Genomic DNA, 13,376 nt, shown 5'->3' on the forward strand with positions numbered 1-13,376 from the left:
GTGCTACCTTGTGAGGATTCAGGAAGCCACAACCAGACCTGGGGGGGTAACATCCTAGGTCAGGTCATTGTCCAAATTCGTCCATTCTCACATGCAGCACACAATGGGTAATGTCCAATTTCAACCACAATGTTTAATGTGCTCCAAACAGCACATCCACTGGGTAATGGTTAGCGAAGTTCTGGGCTGCAGTTTTCTTCACCTGAGGCGCTGTTCCATCCCAAGAAAAATTCTATTTTCTGGCACAAATGCTGCACTCTAAAACATCAGCAAAATTAGACTGTTTTTGACCTGTGGATTGCTACACTTTGTTAAACCCATTACTGCACTCGTGACACTAACATCAAGCTCTGCTATGCGATATTATGCATGCTTGTCAGCCAAAAATCCCCTTTTTTAGCTTAGTTAGAAAATCTACTTAAAAAGACAAGAAATGACAAGAGATGTGGAAACACTCAAAAGGTCACCATATTTTCCATTATTTACAGAATGTATCATTCCAGCCAACAATGATGGAAACACAAACCATAACAGGGTCACTGAAATCATTAATTCTAATAATTGCTATTTTAAAAAGGCCATGTGTTGAAGAAAGTTTCAAGCTTCTTCCAAAAGTTAAATCAAAGAGCATAATACCTTACCTTGGGTATTTCCACATAATATTTTCCCCATTTGTTCTCAAACGCAGTCAAGTGAACTGTTTCTCTAAAACACTAGCCACAACCGTGATGTAGGAAAGCGAGCAGGCGCTTCAGGTTATTACTGTAATGTAGATTTGTGGAACCAATAAGAGACAGAGACACAGCAGAGGGCTGAAACTATGCTGCCGAGTAGGTGTGGCTGTCCAGTTATATGACCAGTTGCTGCTCCAGTGTGAGGCAGCTGCAACTGAGCTCTGATTCATCACTAACAAATGACCAGAAAGATGACAGGTGTTAAAAAAAAACAAAAAACAGTGCCACAGTCTTAGCACCTGTCAGGATAACCAGACACTGCAACATCAATGACAAAATAATTTCTCTAACAGTGCCCATCATTCATTCTAATAGTTTTTATTCTTATGCTCCCACAGTTCTGTCTTTTTCAGCATTTTCAGTCAGGTGACAGTGAATATAAAGTTTGACCAATGCTGATGGATACAGTAAAACAACCATGACACCCAACAAACTGAAAGTAAGCCTCCTTGTTATCGACTCCCTGACCTCTCATGTGATGAAGGCGTGACACTAAACACCTCTCACAATTTGCCGGCTTAATTATAGCAAATGTTATACAGATTGTTACACTTTAAAGGCAGTCCAAAACTATTCGCTCTAGCTTAAGTGTGGCTTTTTTGAATTGACAACTGAAGTTCAAGCAGCTTCACCACAGTATAAAGATGCTGTGATTATAACAGGAAAATTAACGGAAGCCTTTCATCTTAAAGGCAGCTGGACAGACTCACATCTGTGTTCTTATTTAGTCAAAACTGTGCCGTGACACACACACAGAGACCTTTTTTCCTCGGTAAAACAGTGACCAGAAATCAGCGTCGCTTTTTTAGGGATGGCTGGATTCTGCGTATTACTAGCTTCTCTAACGTTAATGCTAGCTAGCTAATTCATGTTTGCCCAACCTGTACTGGTATATTTAAAAAAAAAAGAGGCAGCTTATTTTATAGGTGGAGCTACTCACCGGGTCTTTTCCACGAATTTATTTTGCAGTGAAATAAAATTCCATATTGCTGCCTGCTATCAACGCTGACATGGCTTGCTTCAAGGCAAATAAGTATTTACAATACTGAAAGCTTTTGCTGCACACAGCCATGACAACACGCCCATGCGTTGCGTCACTGGTGCTACCTTCACGTGCTCCTCGTGAAAAAGGAAACAAATCTTCATTCAAATACAAACTGTGTATACGATCATCGGCCACTTTATTGGGTATACCGGTTCAACAGTCACGTTAATTAAGATATCTGGACAGCCAACCCATCTTATATTATCAGCTATGGCAGCAACTCGAGGTGTTTGGGTAGATAGACATGGTCAAGACGAAGTTCAAACCAAGGATCAGAATAGGGACGAGTTGTGATTTAAGTGACTTTGAACGTGCCATGTCTAGTGGTGCCAGGATCTGAGTACTTCACACTGTTGATCTTCTTGGATTTTTCTGCACAACATGTTGTCTGATTAAAAATGTCTTGTTGATGACAGAGGTCAGGGCACAGTGACTGTAACTCGAGTAACCACTCGTTACAACCAATATATACAGAAGAGCATCTCTGAATGCAAAACAGCACAAACCGGCAACAGCAGCAGAAGACCACACTGGGTTCCCTTCCTGCCAGCTACAAAGAAGAGACTGAGGCCACAGTTCACAGAGGTCAAATTGGACAATAGGCGACAACTCCGCAGCAAGTGTGGGATACTGCCATGTAAACATGAACCTAAATCTCTGAGGTATGTTGTCAGCAACCTGCTGAATTTATGCCACAAAGAATTAAGGTACTTCTGAAGGCAATAGGAAGGTGTAACTAATGAAGTGGCCAGTAAGTGTGTTTTATAACGTTTGACTTCAAATAATAACCAATCACATTTGTCACCTGTGTAGCTTCAGTGCAAAGAAACAAGAACATTTGAAGTGATAATGCTATTTTTAAAAAAACAAAACAAACAAACTTGCTTTAGAAACACAATAAATGGGTTAAAGGGAAAGCAGAACTATTTGAAACAAGGTTATTTAACAGTCGTTCACTGAGCTGACTTATATTTCACGTGTCCTTCTCGTCACCTAAATGAAGTACAACGAGTCACACAAGCTAAATGTACCTTACAGTTCATCAGTATTTATAGGATGCCAACATTTCAATAGCATTTTCAATGCATAATGTTATGGTGCTCCACTGTTTACAGCATTTACCAGATGGGAGTGGCAGTTGTCAACATCCACTTCATTTGCCCCTCATGTCTCTGGGCTATGGGTGGAAACTGCAGAATGCAGTATGGAGCCATGTAATTATTAAAGTAAAGCTCGGGACAGCCTTCCTAATGAAATTCAATTAAAGCACTCGACTCTTAACTGCACTGTAACTAAGGTTAAAGTGTAAAACTATCAGCTATGTTTAAGGACAAAGAAAAAGGAATACTGCAAACACGTCCAGTAAATAAAAAGTATTCAATTAAAAGAATAAAAATAAAGCTCCTTCTGCGATCTTTTATTTAAAATAACTTTCCACAGAGGCTGTGTTTTATCATCGGTCTTCTGCTAATATTCAAATTAGTGATACTCATAGAGTTTGATCATATAAGACATATAATATGTAAACAATTAGTCTAACACCGAGTCGTTACACCAAAACGTCAGAGAGCGCGTGAAATGTTTAATAACGCAAAGCCTGTGACAGCTTTCTGTGCCGGTTGTCCTAACACCTGTTCAATACTGCCCCCTGCTGGCCAGCTATGACCATGGTTTTTGTTGGGGGACAATATGCACTTGTTAATGAAACTTCAACATTATTGTATTATTTAGTGCCTGCTGTTAGAAATGTAATTTAGTGGAGTTATAGTGGCGTGGAGGAACAACTAGATGTGTCTGTGGGGGTTTTCAGTCATCCGGGTCATATTAAGAAGGCGACTTGTCTTCTTTATGGTGTTTTTGTTCTTTAGGAAATGTTTGACCACTGTGCCTTGTCATGTTAGCCAAGGCACAGAGTTGAAAGAAGAGCCACTTTGACATGATAAGACATCTGCTCTTAACCTCCTAGGACCTGGCGTCCATATATGTGGACATCACATTTTGGGTTATTTAGACCAAAATACTCAATCTTGCTCTACAAGAGCCTGATATCCACTTACGAGGACATTATACTGCTACTGTCCTATCGAAATTTTAAATGAATATCCTTATATGTTGCTCTCATTTTTCTTAGAAACAAAAATAAGGTAATTCTTTGTTTTTACATTCATCAGGTCCCAATCAGCCCAAATATCAAAGAGAAATTAAAACTGCATGCCATGAAAGAGTTCAGGTCTTAGGAGGTTAAAGGTTAAAGGTCCCTCCGTTGAGGATGCCAATGCTCAAGTTTTGAAGCAAGACCACAGATGGTTTGAAAGAGGAATAAGAGGTCAGCTATGTCCATCATTGAACAGAGGGAGCGGCTGCCCCCCTTCCCAAGCGCATTGTGTCATGTGATCTCAATAGATCACATGATAGGGTAAGGCAAGTTCTTCCAATGGTTTCACCTGAAACCTGTGGGTGGTGGTAACGACTCACACCTTGGCTCATGTGATGACAGTGGGTCAATGACCACCTCCTAAGCATAAAAAAAACACTAGAATTTAAATACCTTCGTGTCTCCACCTTTTGGTTTTAGAACTGAGGAAGCCCCTTGGAAGAGAGGTGAAACATCATCATCCCCAAAAAAAGAAACCCTAAAGAAGTTCAGTCACTTTTCTAAGTTCCTTCGACATGTAAATGATCTTTCCCCGTGGTATGAATAAGACTGTGCTACTAGTCATGCCAACTTTGTATCACTCCAAGAACATGAGAGAAGTGTCCATATTATGAAGCATTAGTTGCTCTGTCATTATGCGTGATGCATTTTCTTTTTCATATTTGGAGGTTGTTTTTTTTCCCCCACCCAATGTAAAACTAAGGATTTCTAAGTGTTTAGTGATGTTTACTTATCTCAACCGATCTGGATTAAAGATGAGTAAGCAATCTTACCATTGATTCAAAGTGAAGACATGGCACATCAGTATGAGTAACTTTTATTACTGACAAAATACTATTAGGCTCTCCAAAATAAAAACCACAATGAACAAATTAAGAGTATGTACCATAATGAGAGGACAGCAATGGTTTACTGATGTTTGTAGGATCATGTTATATGTCATGTCTAGAAATATGGCAACAGTAGGTTTACTTTTAGTCTTTATATTATGAAAATGTTGCCCGCCCCTACAAATCAACACCAACACTTCGTACTTTTACCAACACATTACAGCAGGCTTAATACTCGATAAAAGCATCTTGATTATGTTTTCAGCATCCCGAAGGAGGAGCTAAGTCTGTTCAGGTCATAAATTAAACAATAAATTAAAGCCAGCGAGAGCCTTTAGACAGTTTTGTATGAATACAAATACAAATCAGTACGTAAACTAGTCAGTATTAAATCGACAAAATTTGAATTTTATACTAAATCACAGTAATGGCAGGCTGCCAGAAGGAGCCAGAATGATCCCGAATACATAGAAAAGTCCCATCAGGAGGTTGAGCTTGGCTGTTTTCTGGGGGATCTTGGCGTAGCATCGGCTCCTGAACTGCTTCTCCAGGGAGAAGGCCATGGGCAACGTGAGCAGAGGCAGTGCCATGCTGATGGTGTAACGGGTGGCGAGGATGCAAAAGAGCACGTAAGGGACAAAGAGCAGGAGGTTGTAGAGGATGTAAGACAGCATAGGTCCAATGAGGATGGCCAGGGTGACGATCCCCGCTTGCTTGTCAGAGTCCATGTCTCGTGTGTTGTTGCTGTGGAGGATAGCTTCTGTGTTGAGGGCCAGCGGGACGGCATACACCAACGGGAGCACGGAGAGGTACCCGACCTGCACCGCGTGGGCAAACATGACTGCCAGTGGGCCGAAGGTAATGAGGATGACTACATCTCCCAGGGCCACATACTTGAGGCCAATGCCTGGAGAAGAAGAGAAAACAGGATCGGTCAAAAACAGCAAATTGAGTTCCACCGAGTCTCACAGTCAAAACTTTGGCAGTACATTTAAAAGAGTATTCCAGCAGTCTGGGTACTGCATTGTTAAAAAGTTTGGGTTAGTCTTAGTTTGGTCAGAATCATCACGATTTTTTTAAGCCTTTCATTAGTGCCTCACTGCCATGTAAAGTCTTTCAAGCCAGTTTGAAAAACTGACCAACTATTATCACACACTCACCAGTACCTACCACAGCCAGTAAACTGCTGTTTTTATATCAGTGATGTTCCCCAACACCAACTTTTTTCCCCTTAGCAGTGATCAAATTCCTAAAAACACATCACCGTTCATTCAAATGATGCATTTTACTTTATTATTTGTAATGGTAAAGTCTTTCAGGAATAAATGTAACCCTACACCTCTGCCTACTTCAGCCTGAGTGGATCTATGAATACCCGACCCCTCCACCACCTCACTGCAACTGACTCTACTTAAACACAATGTTAGAAATTTAAGTGATAGATAAAGTGATCCCTTAGCCTGACTATGTTATCAAACAGCCAATCTAGGAACCCACCAGCTAGTGTGCATACTGAAGCGTAATTTATCATCTGGACATATGGTGACTGGCTGAAAAGTGGAAGGGAATAGTGAAGAGAGTGACAGTGGAATACACATGGAACAGCAGAACTGCAAATAAATACAGAAAGAAAAGCACAGACAGTGGCTGCTTCACAGAGAAAACTTCGCTTTTCGCTGTGGCTCACTGACCAACACCACAAGCTGGAGTAACCCTTAGACCAGTTGTACGACATACTTTGTACATCGCCTCCATCTGACAACAGAAGCTCTCTGCAGGCATCCAGGCCATCCCTGAAGTGCCAGCAGTCAGCGAATGTGCCACCTCTCCTGGACCATAAATTCTGCCTGCAGTCCAACAGAGGCAACATGTGCACTGTCCACTAACACAGTGGTAAAAACAGTTACAAAAGTCCACTGCAGCTACTGTCTGCGTTTTTATTGCGGTTTCTTGGGTGCTTTTCCCCATTCCAACTGAACTTTGCTGTCAGTCCCTTCCTACTCCGGCCTACTTGATGCTTACATCCGCCATTTTCAGCAACGTGACGACGGGAGATGCACATCATGTTACATGGAAGGTTATGGTGTAGGCATCACTGTCCGAATGGAAACACGTACACAGATCCAACACATTTGCAGGCCCATAAATTCTGCTTAAGCTCAACAATCTTATAAGCACTCTGGTATAATCATAGTAAATTCAGGCCAATACTTTGTGTTGCATCTACCGCTCATTATTTAGCAAGGCAGAAATATTTTCAAAAGCCAATAAATAGTTACACTGTCATGAGATGATCTGGTTTTCAGACTGCATTAAAGCAAATCCAGTCCTTGTATGAAGTGTTTACCTTCATACGATTACATAAGACTACAAACAGAAACCAGAAAGCTTCTCATACCAAAACTCGTGTCCTTTGCATTTGCAGATATCTGGTAATAGAAGTTATTCAACATCTTGTGCTGGTAGACAAACATTTTTCCTGAAAATCAGCTCTGATAGGTTGACAGAAATGTTTTGTTACATATGAATCCTGATCACCTGAACTTTTTTCCCTAAAACAAAATAATATCACACTTAAAAAAAAAAAAAAAAGTCCTGATGAAAATGCTTTCTGTTGGAAAGCATAAACGTCACCTCATGAAAAAATGTGACACATCTCTGTCATGTTTTTAAAGAAATGCTTTCTTAAAGGGCCAGTTCACCCAAATTCAACAAACAGGTAACTGTGGGGATGGGTTTTTTTGCCAGTTTTCAGTCATCTGTCTCTTAAACATCTGCCACCAGATTGTGAAATATATTTTTTCAGCGTTGAATCGCACCTCAATGATTTTAGGGTAGATGCACAGTACAAATTATCTGCAAAGCTATGAACCAAAAGTGACCCTCCAACAAATTGCATAGGACAGCTTAAATTTAAGATGTGTGTTGACAAACAGCTAAGCAGTGATTAATACTCAATTTAACGTTTCACTCACCACCGGTGTATAAGAAGGAGCTGGAGAGACCCCCAAAGTAAATTAGGGCTAGGTGCTCCAGCCTCAGCGTAGACAGGAAGAAAAGCAGAGTGGCACACAAGCACCCCAGAGAATATAACAAAGCGCCAAACATAACAACATCCTGTGGTGCCAGGATTTCGTCCACAAGAGTCCTATCATCACTCTTCTTGTGGTCAATCCCTTTGGAGAAGTCATAGTAGGTGTTTACAAGGTTACCCGCCCCGTGAACCACGAGGACGGCCACAGCACACACCATCAGAACGACCAAGTCCACGGAGCCATCCAGTTTGTACGCCAAGGCGCTGCCAAGGGCCACGGGCGTTAGTGAGGCGCTGAAGCTCCATGGCCTCAATGCTAGCACGTAGGCCGCACACTTGTGCCTTACATCCGAGGCAACGCGAGCCATCCTTGACATTTTGTTAGCAGGTGCAGGATGATTTTGCACAGAGTTACTCATACCAGTCGCCCATTGCTGGCCATTATGACCATTCGACCCTGCAAGTAAAAACGTTTCCGCCCTGCTTTGTTTCTGCTCTTTGGCCATTGTCCTTCAAGGCGGTCTGCAACACGAGCAATGTTCCTAAATGTTCCGAGTCTGGGATTTCTGCAAGAAACAAAAAACACAAAATATAAATTTACAAAATAGACACCTGACAGTGTTTACAAGACCACAGCCATCATATGAGCATGTCATTTCCAATACGCTAAACAAAGCCAGGTAGTAAACTTTAGTACTTTGAGGAAATACGTGCCTTTACCTTACACACAAAAGATCCCCAGTTTTAAGAAAGAAATGAATGCCAGCTTCAAGAGGTCACAACTTAGTACTCTTAGCTGTTTGAGTCTGACACATGTATTGGGTACATGGAGATTAAAAGCAGAAGCAAATATAACATATTGAAAAATAATCACCCAAAAGAGATCACATTATACAACAGTAACTCAACACTGAGAAAGCCCAATTATTAAAAAAAATGTCTATAAGAGAGATTTAAAAAGACAGGGATGGCTAACAGAGTCTTGACTTGAAACCACAAGTTTATGGTATCATATGATTTCAATTATACTTTGACGGAAGTCCAGAGAGGGCCTTAAAAGTCATCATAAAAACAATCCAAAAGTTAAGATAAACTAAAACAGGAGTGACATGCTATCCTGTTTTGGTTTTGGCGAAGAACTAAAAACTTTTACGCATTTTTTTCTAAAAGTTTCACACAGACTTTGTTACTGACGTCCACAACCACGTCACATCCTCCATCTTCTGGCAAATGTTCACACAGTTTAAGGCTGTAGACATGTACACACCATGTTGAGTTTGTTTGTTAAACTGCCATGAATTAATAAATACGAATTGCGTGAGAAATAGTCTCACTGAGTTCCGCGAAAGTAACGCCAGGGAATTTATTTTTAAGTGGGTACTTTAAAAGCCAAACTCCGGCTTACTGCCAATGCAAACTTCATTTGAAATTTGGGTGAAACTACCCTCGGGAGAAAAACGGCTCAGGTGCTACCCAGACAAGGACACGGCACTCAAAAGGGGGTAAACAACATGAGGCTAACGACTGAGATTATGGGATTAAAGCTAAGTGCTAGCCATCCGAGCTAATGGCTGTATGTACAGGGACGGAGGGGAGGAAATGTCTGACAGCAGTTCTTACCTGCTATGTTTTCAATATCCCACACACACCTGCACTCTCTCCACTTAAAACCATATTTCTCTTCAAGGTGAGCTCTGTGTTGCAGGAGGCAGTTAGAAAGCTTACGTGTCAGCTTCGACAGTACCCGACTGGCTGGCCACTGTAAAGCCTGCGAGACCAGACGGGTGCCATTTCCTCCGCCACGAGTGTAACCGCGTACAAAGGTCGAAGAAAACAAGCGTCGTAAAAAGGGTTCCGCCCTCCTTTTTTTATTCTTAGATATAAACCCGGATATGAGGCAGAAAATAAGTGGACGGATGGATGGATACAGCACTGGAAAAGTCTTTTTATATGTTGTTAGGAAAATGGGAAATAGTTTATTGGAACATAAGCAAAGACACAGAATATAGGGCACAAAAATGTAAAAAACAAAAACAAAACGTGTTTGTAAAATTCTATCCAGCTTGAACGACAATATTTGATGTGAACGCCTTTGTTCTTCAACGCAGCCTGAACTGTCTTCCATTTATTTCTTTAAGTCATCTTCATGAATAGTTCAGGCTTCTTGAACATTCACAGCTCTTCTTTGGACGTTGGCTGTCATTTGACGATCCGACAGTACAGCAGTAGTGTTGAGGTCCGGGCTCCGTGGAGGCCTATCCATGACTGATGGTGTTCCCAAACACATTGTCAATGCTTTTACTCCACTGACAGTGTGTTTGTGATCACTGCTATGCTTAAAAAATATATAGCTAACCCGAATACAGATAGCAGATCAATGGTGGTGGAGGATCAAAATCTGACAGGACTTTTTAAAAGATTCCATCTGTTTTAAGAAGGTCTCCAGCACCACTGGCTGAAATGCAGCCCCACTGCAACAGATCCTCCACCGTGTTTTACGGGTGGCTGCAGACACTCACTGTACCTCTCTCCAGACCTCCAACTTGTCCAGTTTCCTCAAATATTTAAGGAGACACTGGACATCAAACCAAGCTATGAAACTTCTTTAGCTAATAGCCCTTTGGGAGTCACCATGTTAGGGTGAAAACACTATTTTATGTTTGTCAGACTCTGTTATTTCATCGTTTGTAGATTCAACTAAAGAAAGAAAAAAAGATTTTTGTGTTTTGTTTTGGGGGTTTTTTTGTGAGAAGCAGATGGTAATAAAATGCCTAAAGATACATTTTAAAAATGGTTCTTTGCTAAACTGTGTTATGTGTGAACACAGCACTGGTTCACCCCTTGAGCTAGATGCATTTTTGTGTGCTTGAATGATGTATAGGTCAGTGTTAAGTGGCTTAACAACATTTCTCTGACAATGGTCAGGTACAAGGACTGGACTGAAAATAAGTGAAAAAGCAGCCAATATAAAAAACAACAACAACAACAACAACAAAAATAACCAACAACTCATGAAGTCCTTCAGAAAGCCTGGAGAACTATTGTTCAAGACCATTTAAAAAATCCCAAGAAGGCCTGACTCATTGGAAGCAAAATGTAAAGAAATGAGCGTGGCTCAAGACTTTTGCACAGTATTGTATATATATTTATTATGTCATCATCAAACACACACAATGATGTAATCAGGCAAAATGTCAACCCTCCAATGACATATACAATTTAAAGGAAAAAGTGGTTATAGCCATAGTTATCATATGCATACTGAGGTCACAAGAAGCTGTTTGTGCTCATAGCCATGAAAACAATCCAAAACAGATGACTGGAAGAAACAAACAAACTGACAAACACAGGGAAAGAAATCTAACTATCACATGTGGCTTGGCCATATAACAAAGAGTGATTTACTCACCTCAGTTAATCACAGTTAAGCTACTTAAAAAAGAAAATCAGTGTGTAAGTAGAGTGGTTTGTGGTTGGATGAGTGACGCATGAGTTCAAGCGGTCTAGCTTCCAGCCATTTAAGGGAAAAAAGATTAGCCAGGTCTGGCCAGAGATGACAGTCAGCTGGCTGAGGACCTTTCCCAGCTTCACCCAAGGGTGTACTAGAACAACAAACTCAGGGGAAGGTCATCAGACCAGGGGAAAAAGAAAATCTCCCCCTTCGAGCAGTTGGGCTGCACACGATATACTCGGTAAGAAAATGTAAAAAAAAAAGAGAGAGAAAAAGTTGTAACATTTTACACAAATGTATACTACAAAAATGGATTGGTCGCTCCAGCTACTGGGTTATCTAAGACAAATAATGTGGGAGTGCATTCAGCTACATCACTTTAGAAAAGGATCCAGTGGAATCATTTCTATGAAATAACTTCTGGGTTTGGTCACTGTACCAAATCAAACAGATAAAGCATTTTAATGCTGCAGTAATGCTTCTAGTTTGTTGAAAGTTAAGTTCAGGAAAAAAAAATGTTGATTACCTTCTACTTTTGTTGATCTGTCTTCTTTAGAGCATCTTGGCTTGTCACGGGAAGGAAAAACACGGGCAGAATCATTATTAAATATCATTTATGTGTCCTCGGGGCCAAGCATGCGAGTCAGCATGCATAATACCAGAACCCTGAAACTGGCATGACATTATGAAGTATTTATTAATTCGAGAAATTCCACCAATTTTCCTGTCAGTCAGACTGTGTGTCGGGGGAAAAAGCAACTATTTACCAACCGGAGTCAGAGACACTCAAACAAGATTTGACCTAAAAGCCACAAAAATGATCACATGATAGAAATACCTCTACACTATTTAAATACAGAGTCATAACAGGGTCACACAGAGGGTGCAAATGTAAACTGCCATTTAAGTGTCACTACGTCTTGTAGGGGAACAACTTCATGGAACATTTTTGTGATTAGACTCAACCTTATTTTTGACTCACTGCTTATGGTTTGACTTTCATCCCAGAAGCAGCAGGTTTCTCTCAAGTTTAAATTTCTGACACATCCTTTCCTGCATTTTGGTGGATTTTTTTCTGCACCATTTTCCACCTTTTATGCATCATGGTTGGAAGTGTCTTTATGTATGAAAAGGGAAAGTTTAATATCATCAGTACTAAATCAACACCTGTACAGATTTACTCTTCTGTGTTATTTTGTGTCAGCTCAGATTGACAGTGTAATGAACTGACTGTTTACCAAGCTATTAGTGGCATCTTTAATCTCTTTAAATGGGAACCTCTGAAGTAAATAAAAAACGAATTTATTTTCATTAATCAACGTCTGAACAACAACAGTTAATTTAAAATGTCGCATGTCTGTGTTTTGTGATGATTTCTGGGAATCGACTATGCATTTTGAGTCTGGCTGAAAAAGGAAGAACAGACAACAAGTTCAGTTGATAAACTAGGAAGACTTCCAAACTTGGGGTGGGAAAAAAGTGGGTTTTGGACTTTTTGAATATAAAACAAATCTCAGTGATGAACATCCTGGTTTCTTTGCATGACAAGGACAAGCACGAAATGTGCCCGGACATTTTGTTGTTGGTTTCACCCAAGGGTGTACTAGAAAAAACTAAATCTGCAGTTTTTCTGCTTTGGTGTTAACAAAGGGGAATCAGCAGAAGTTGCTGATGAGCAGAGAGAGAAACGAAGCAGCAGTGAGGTCGACCGGAGAGTGACAGAGTAACAGAGTAAGAGTAAGGTTCCAACAAACAGATCCCTCCTTAAAACTGGACACAAATAAACCCCCAATGCAGAGAGGCCTGATACGAATTCAGTCTAGCAAGCACATTTTTTTCCTTTCTAAAAAACACAAACGTGATAAGTGAAGGACTTGCAGATCGCCTCTGGAAACTGTACCTTCGAGAGATTTTAAGCAGTAGTTTTGTTTGCACTTGTCCTCACCGGTTTGGTTTCTTTGCATGACAAAGACAAGCACAACGTGTGCATGGACATTTGCCTGCATGTTGCCTGCTCCAGCACTCCATCTTGGAAAAAAAGGTCACACTTTTGGAGAAAGTGTCAGGAAAAACTGCTGTTGCATGGTAGGGCTCTCTCTTCTCTGAGTCCAGGGACACAGTTTTATC

General features: G+C 40.7%; 2 protein-coding genes across 2 annotated transcripts in view; both read right to left on the reverse strand.

Annotated features, from left to right (window-relative positions):
* The window catches only part of mib2 (MIB E3 ubiquitin protein ligase 2), a 39,181-nt gene extending 37,426 nt beyond the window's left edge, over window positions 1–1,755 (reverse strand). Inside the window, exon 1 of the mRNA XM_085444852.1 lies at window positions 1,675–1,755. The gene's annotated coding sequence lies outside the window, so the exon portion shown is untranslated. The remainder of the gene's footprint in view (window positions 1–1,674) is intronic.
* Window positions 1,756–4,735: 2,980 nt separating this feature from the next.
* Window positions 4,736–9,618, reverse strand: ubiad1 (UbiA prenyltransferase domain containing 1). The gene is made up of 3 exons (XM_085444472.1): window positions 9,419–9,618; window positions 7,740–8,364; window positions 4,736–5,671 (listed from the first exon to the last, which is right to left on the reverse strand). The coding sequence occupies exons 2-3, from the start codon at window positions 8,302–8,304 to the stop codon at window positions 5,184–5,186; spliced, it is 1,053 nt and encodes a 350-aa protein (XP_085300598.1). The 5' UTR covers window positions 8,305–8,364; window positions 9,419–9,618; the 3' UTR covers window positions 4,736–5,183.
* Between the last annotated feature and the right edge of the window lie 3,758 nt (window positions 9,619–13,376).

The sequence above is a fragment of the Copadichromis virginalis genome, linkage group LG20 (genome assembly GCF_057382275.1).
Source record: "Copadichromis virginalis isolate Kocher_CV1m ecotype Utaka linkage group LG20, C_Virginalis_male_GT1.1, whole genome shotgun sequence".
Taxonomy (NCBI): domain Eukaryota; kingdom Metazoa; phylum Chordata; class Actinopteri; order Cichliformes; family Cichlidae; genus Copadichromis; species Copadichromis virginalis.

Coding starts and splice junctions, on each gene's coding strand:
- ubiad1 (XM_085444472.1), bottom strand. CDS start 8,304: ATGGCCAAAGAGCAGAAACAAAGCAGGGCGGAAACGTTTTTACTTGCA. Junction 5,672..7,739: donor CTCCTTCTTATACACCGGTG/GTGAGTGAAACG, acceptor CTTCTTCTCCAG/GCATTGGCCTCAAGTATGTG.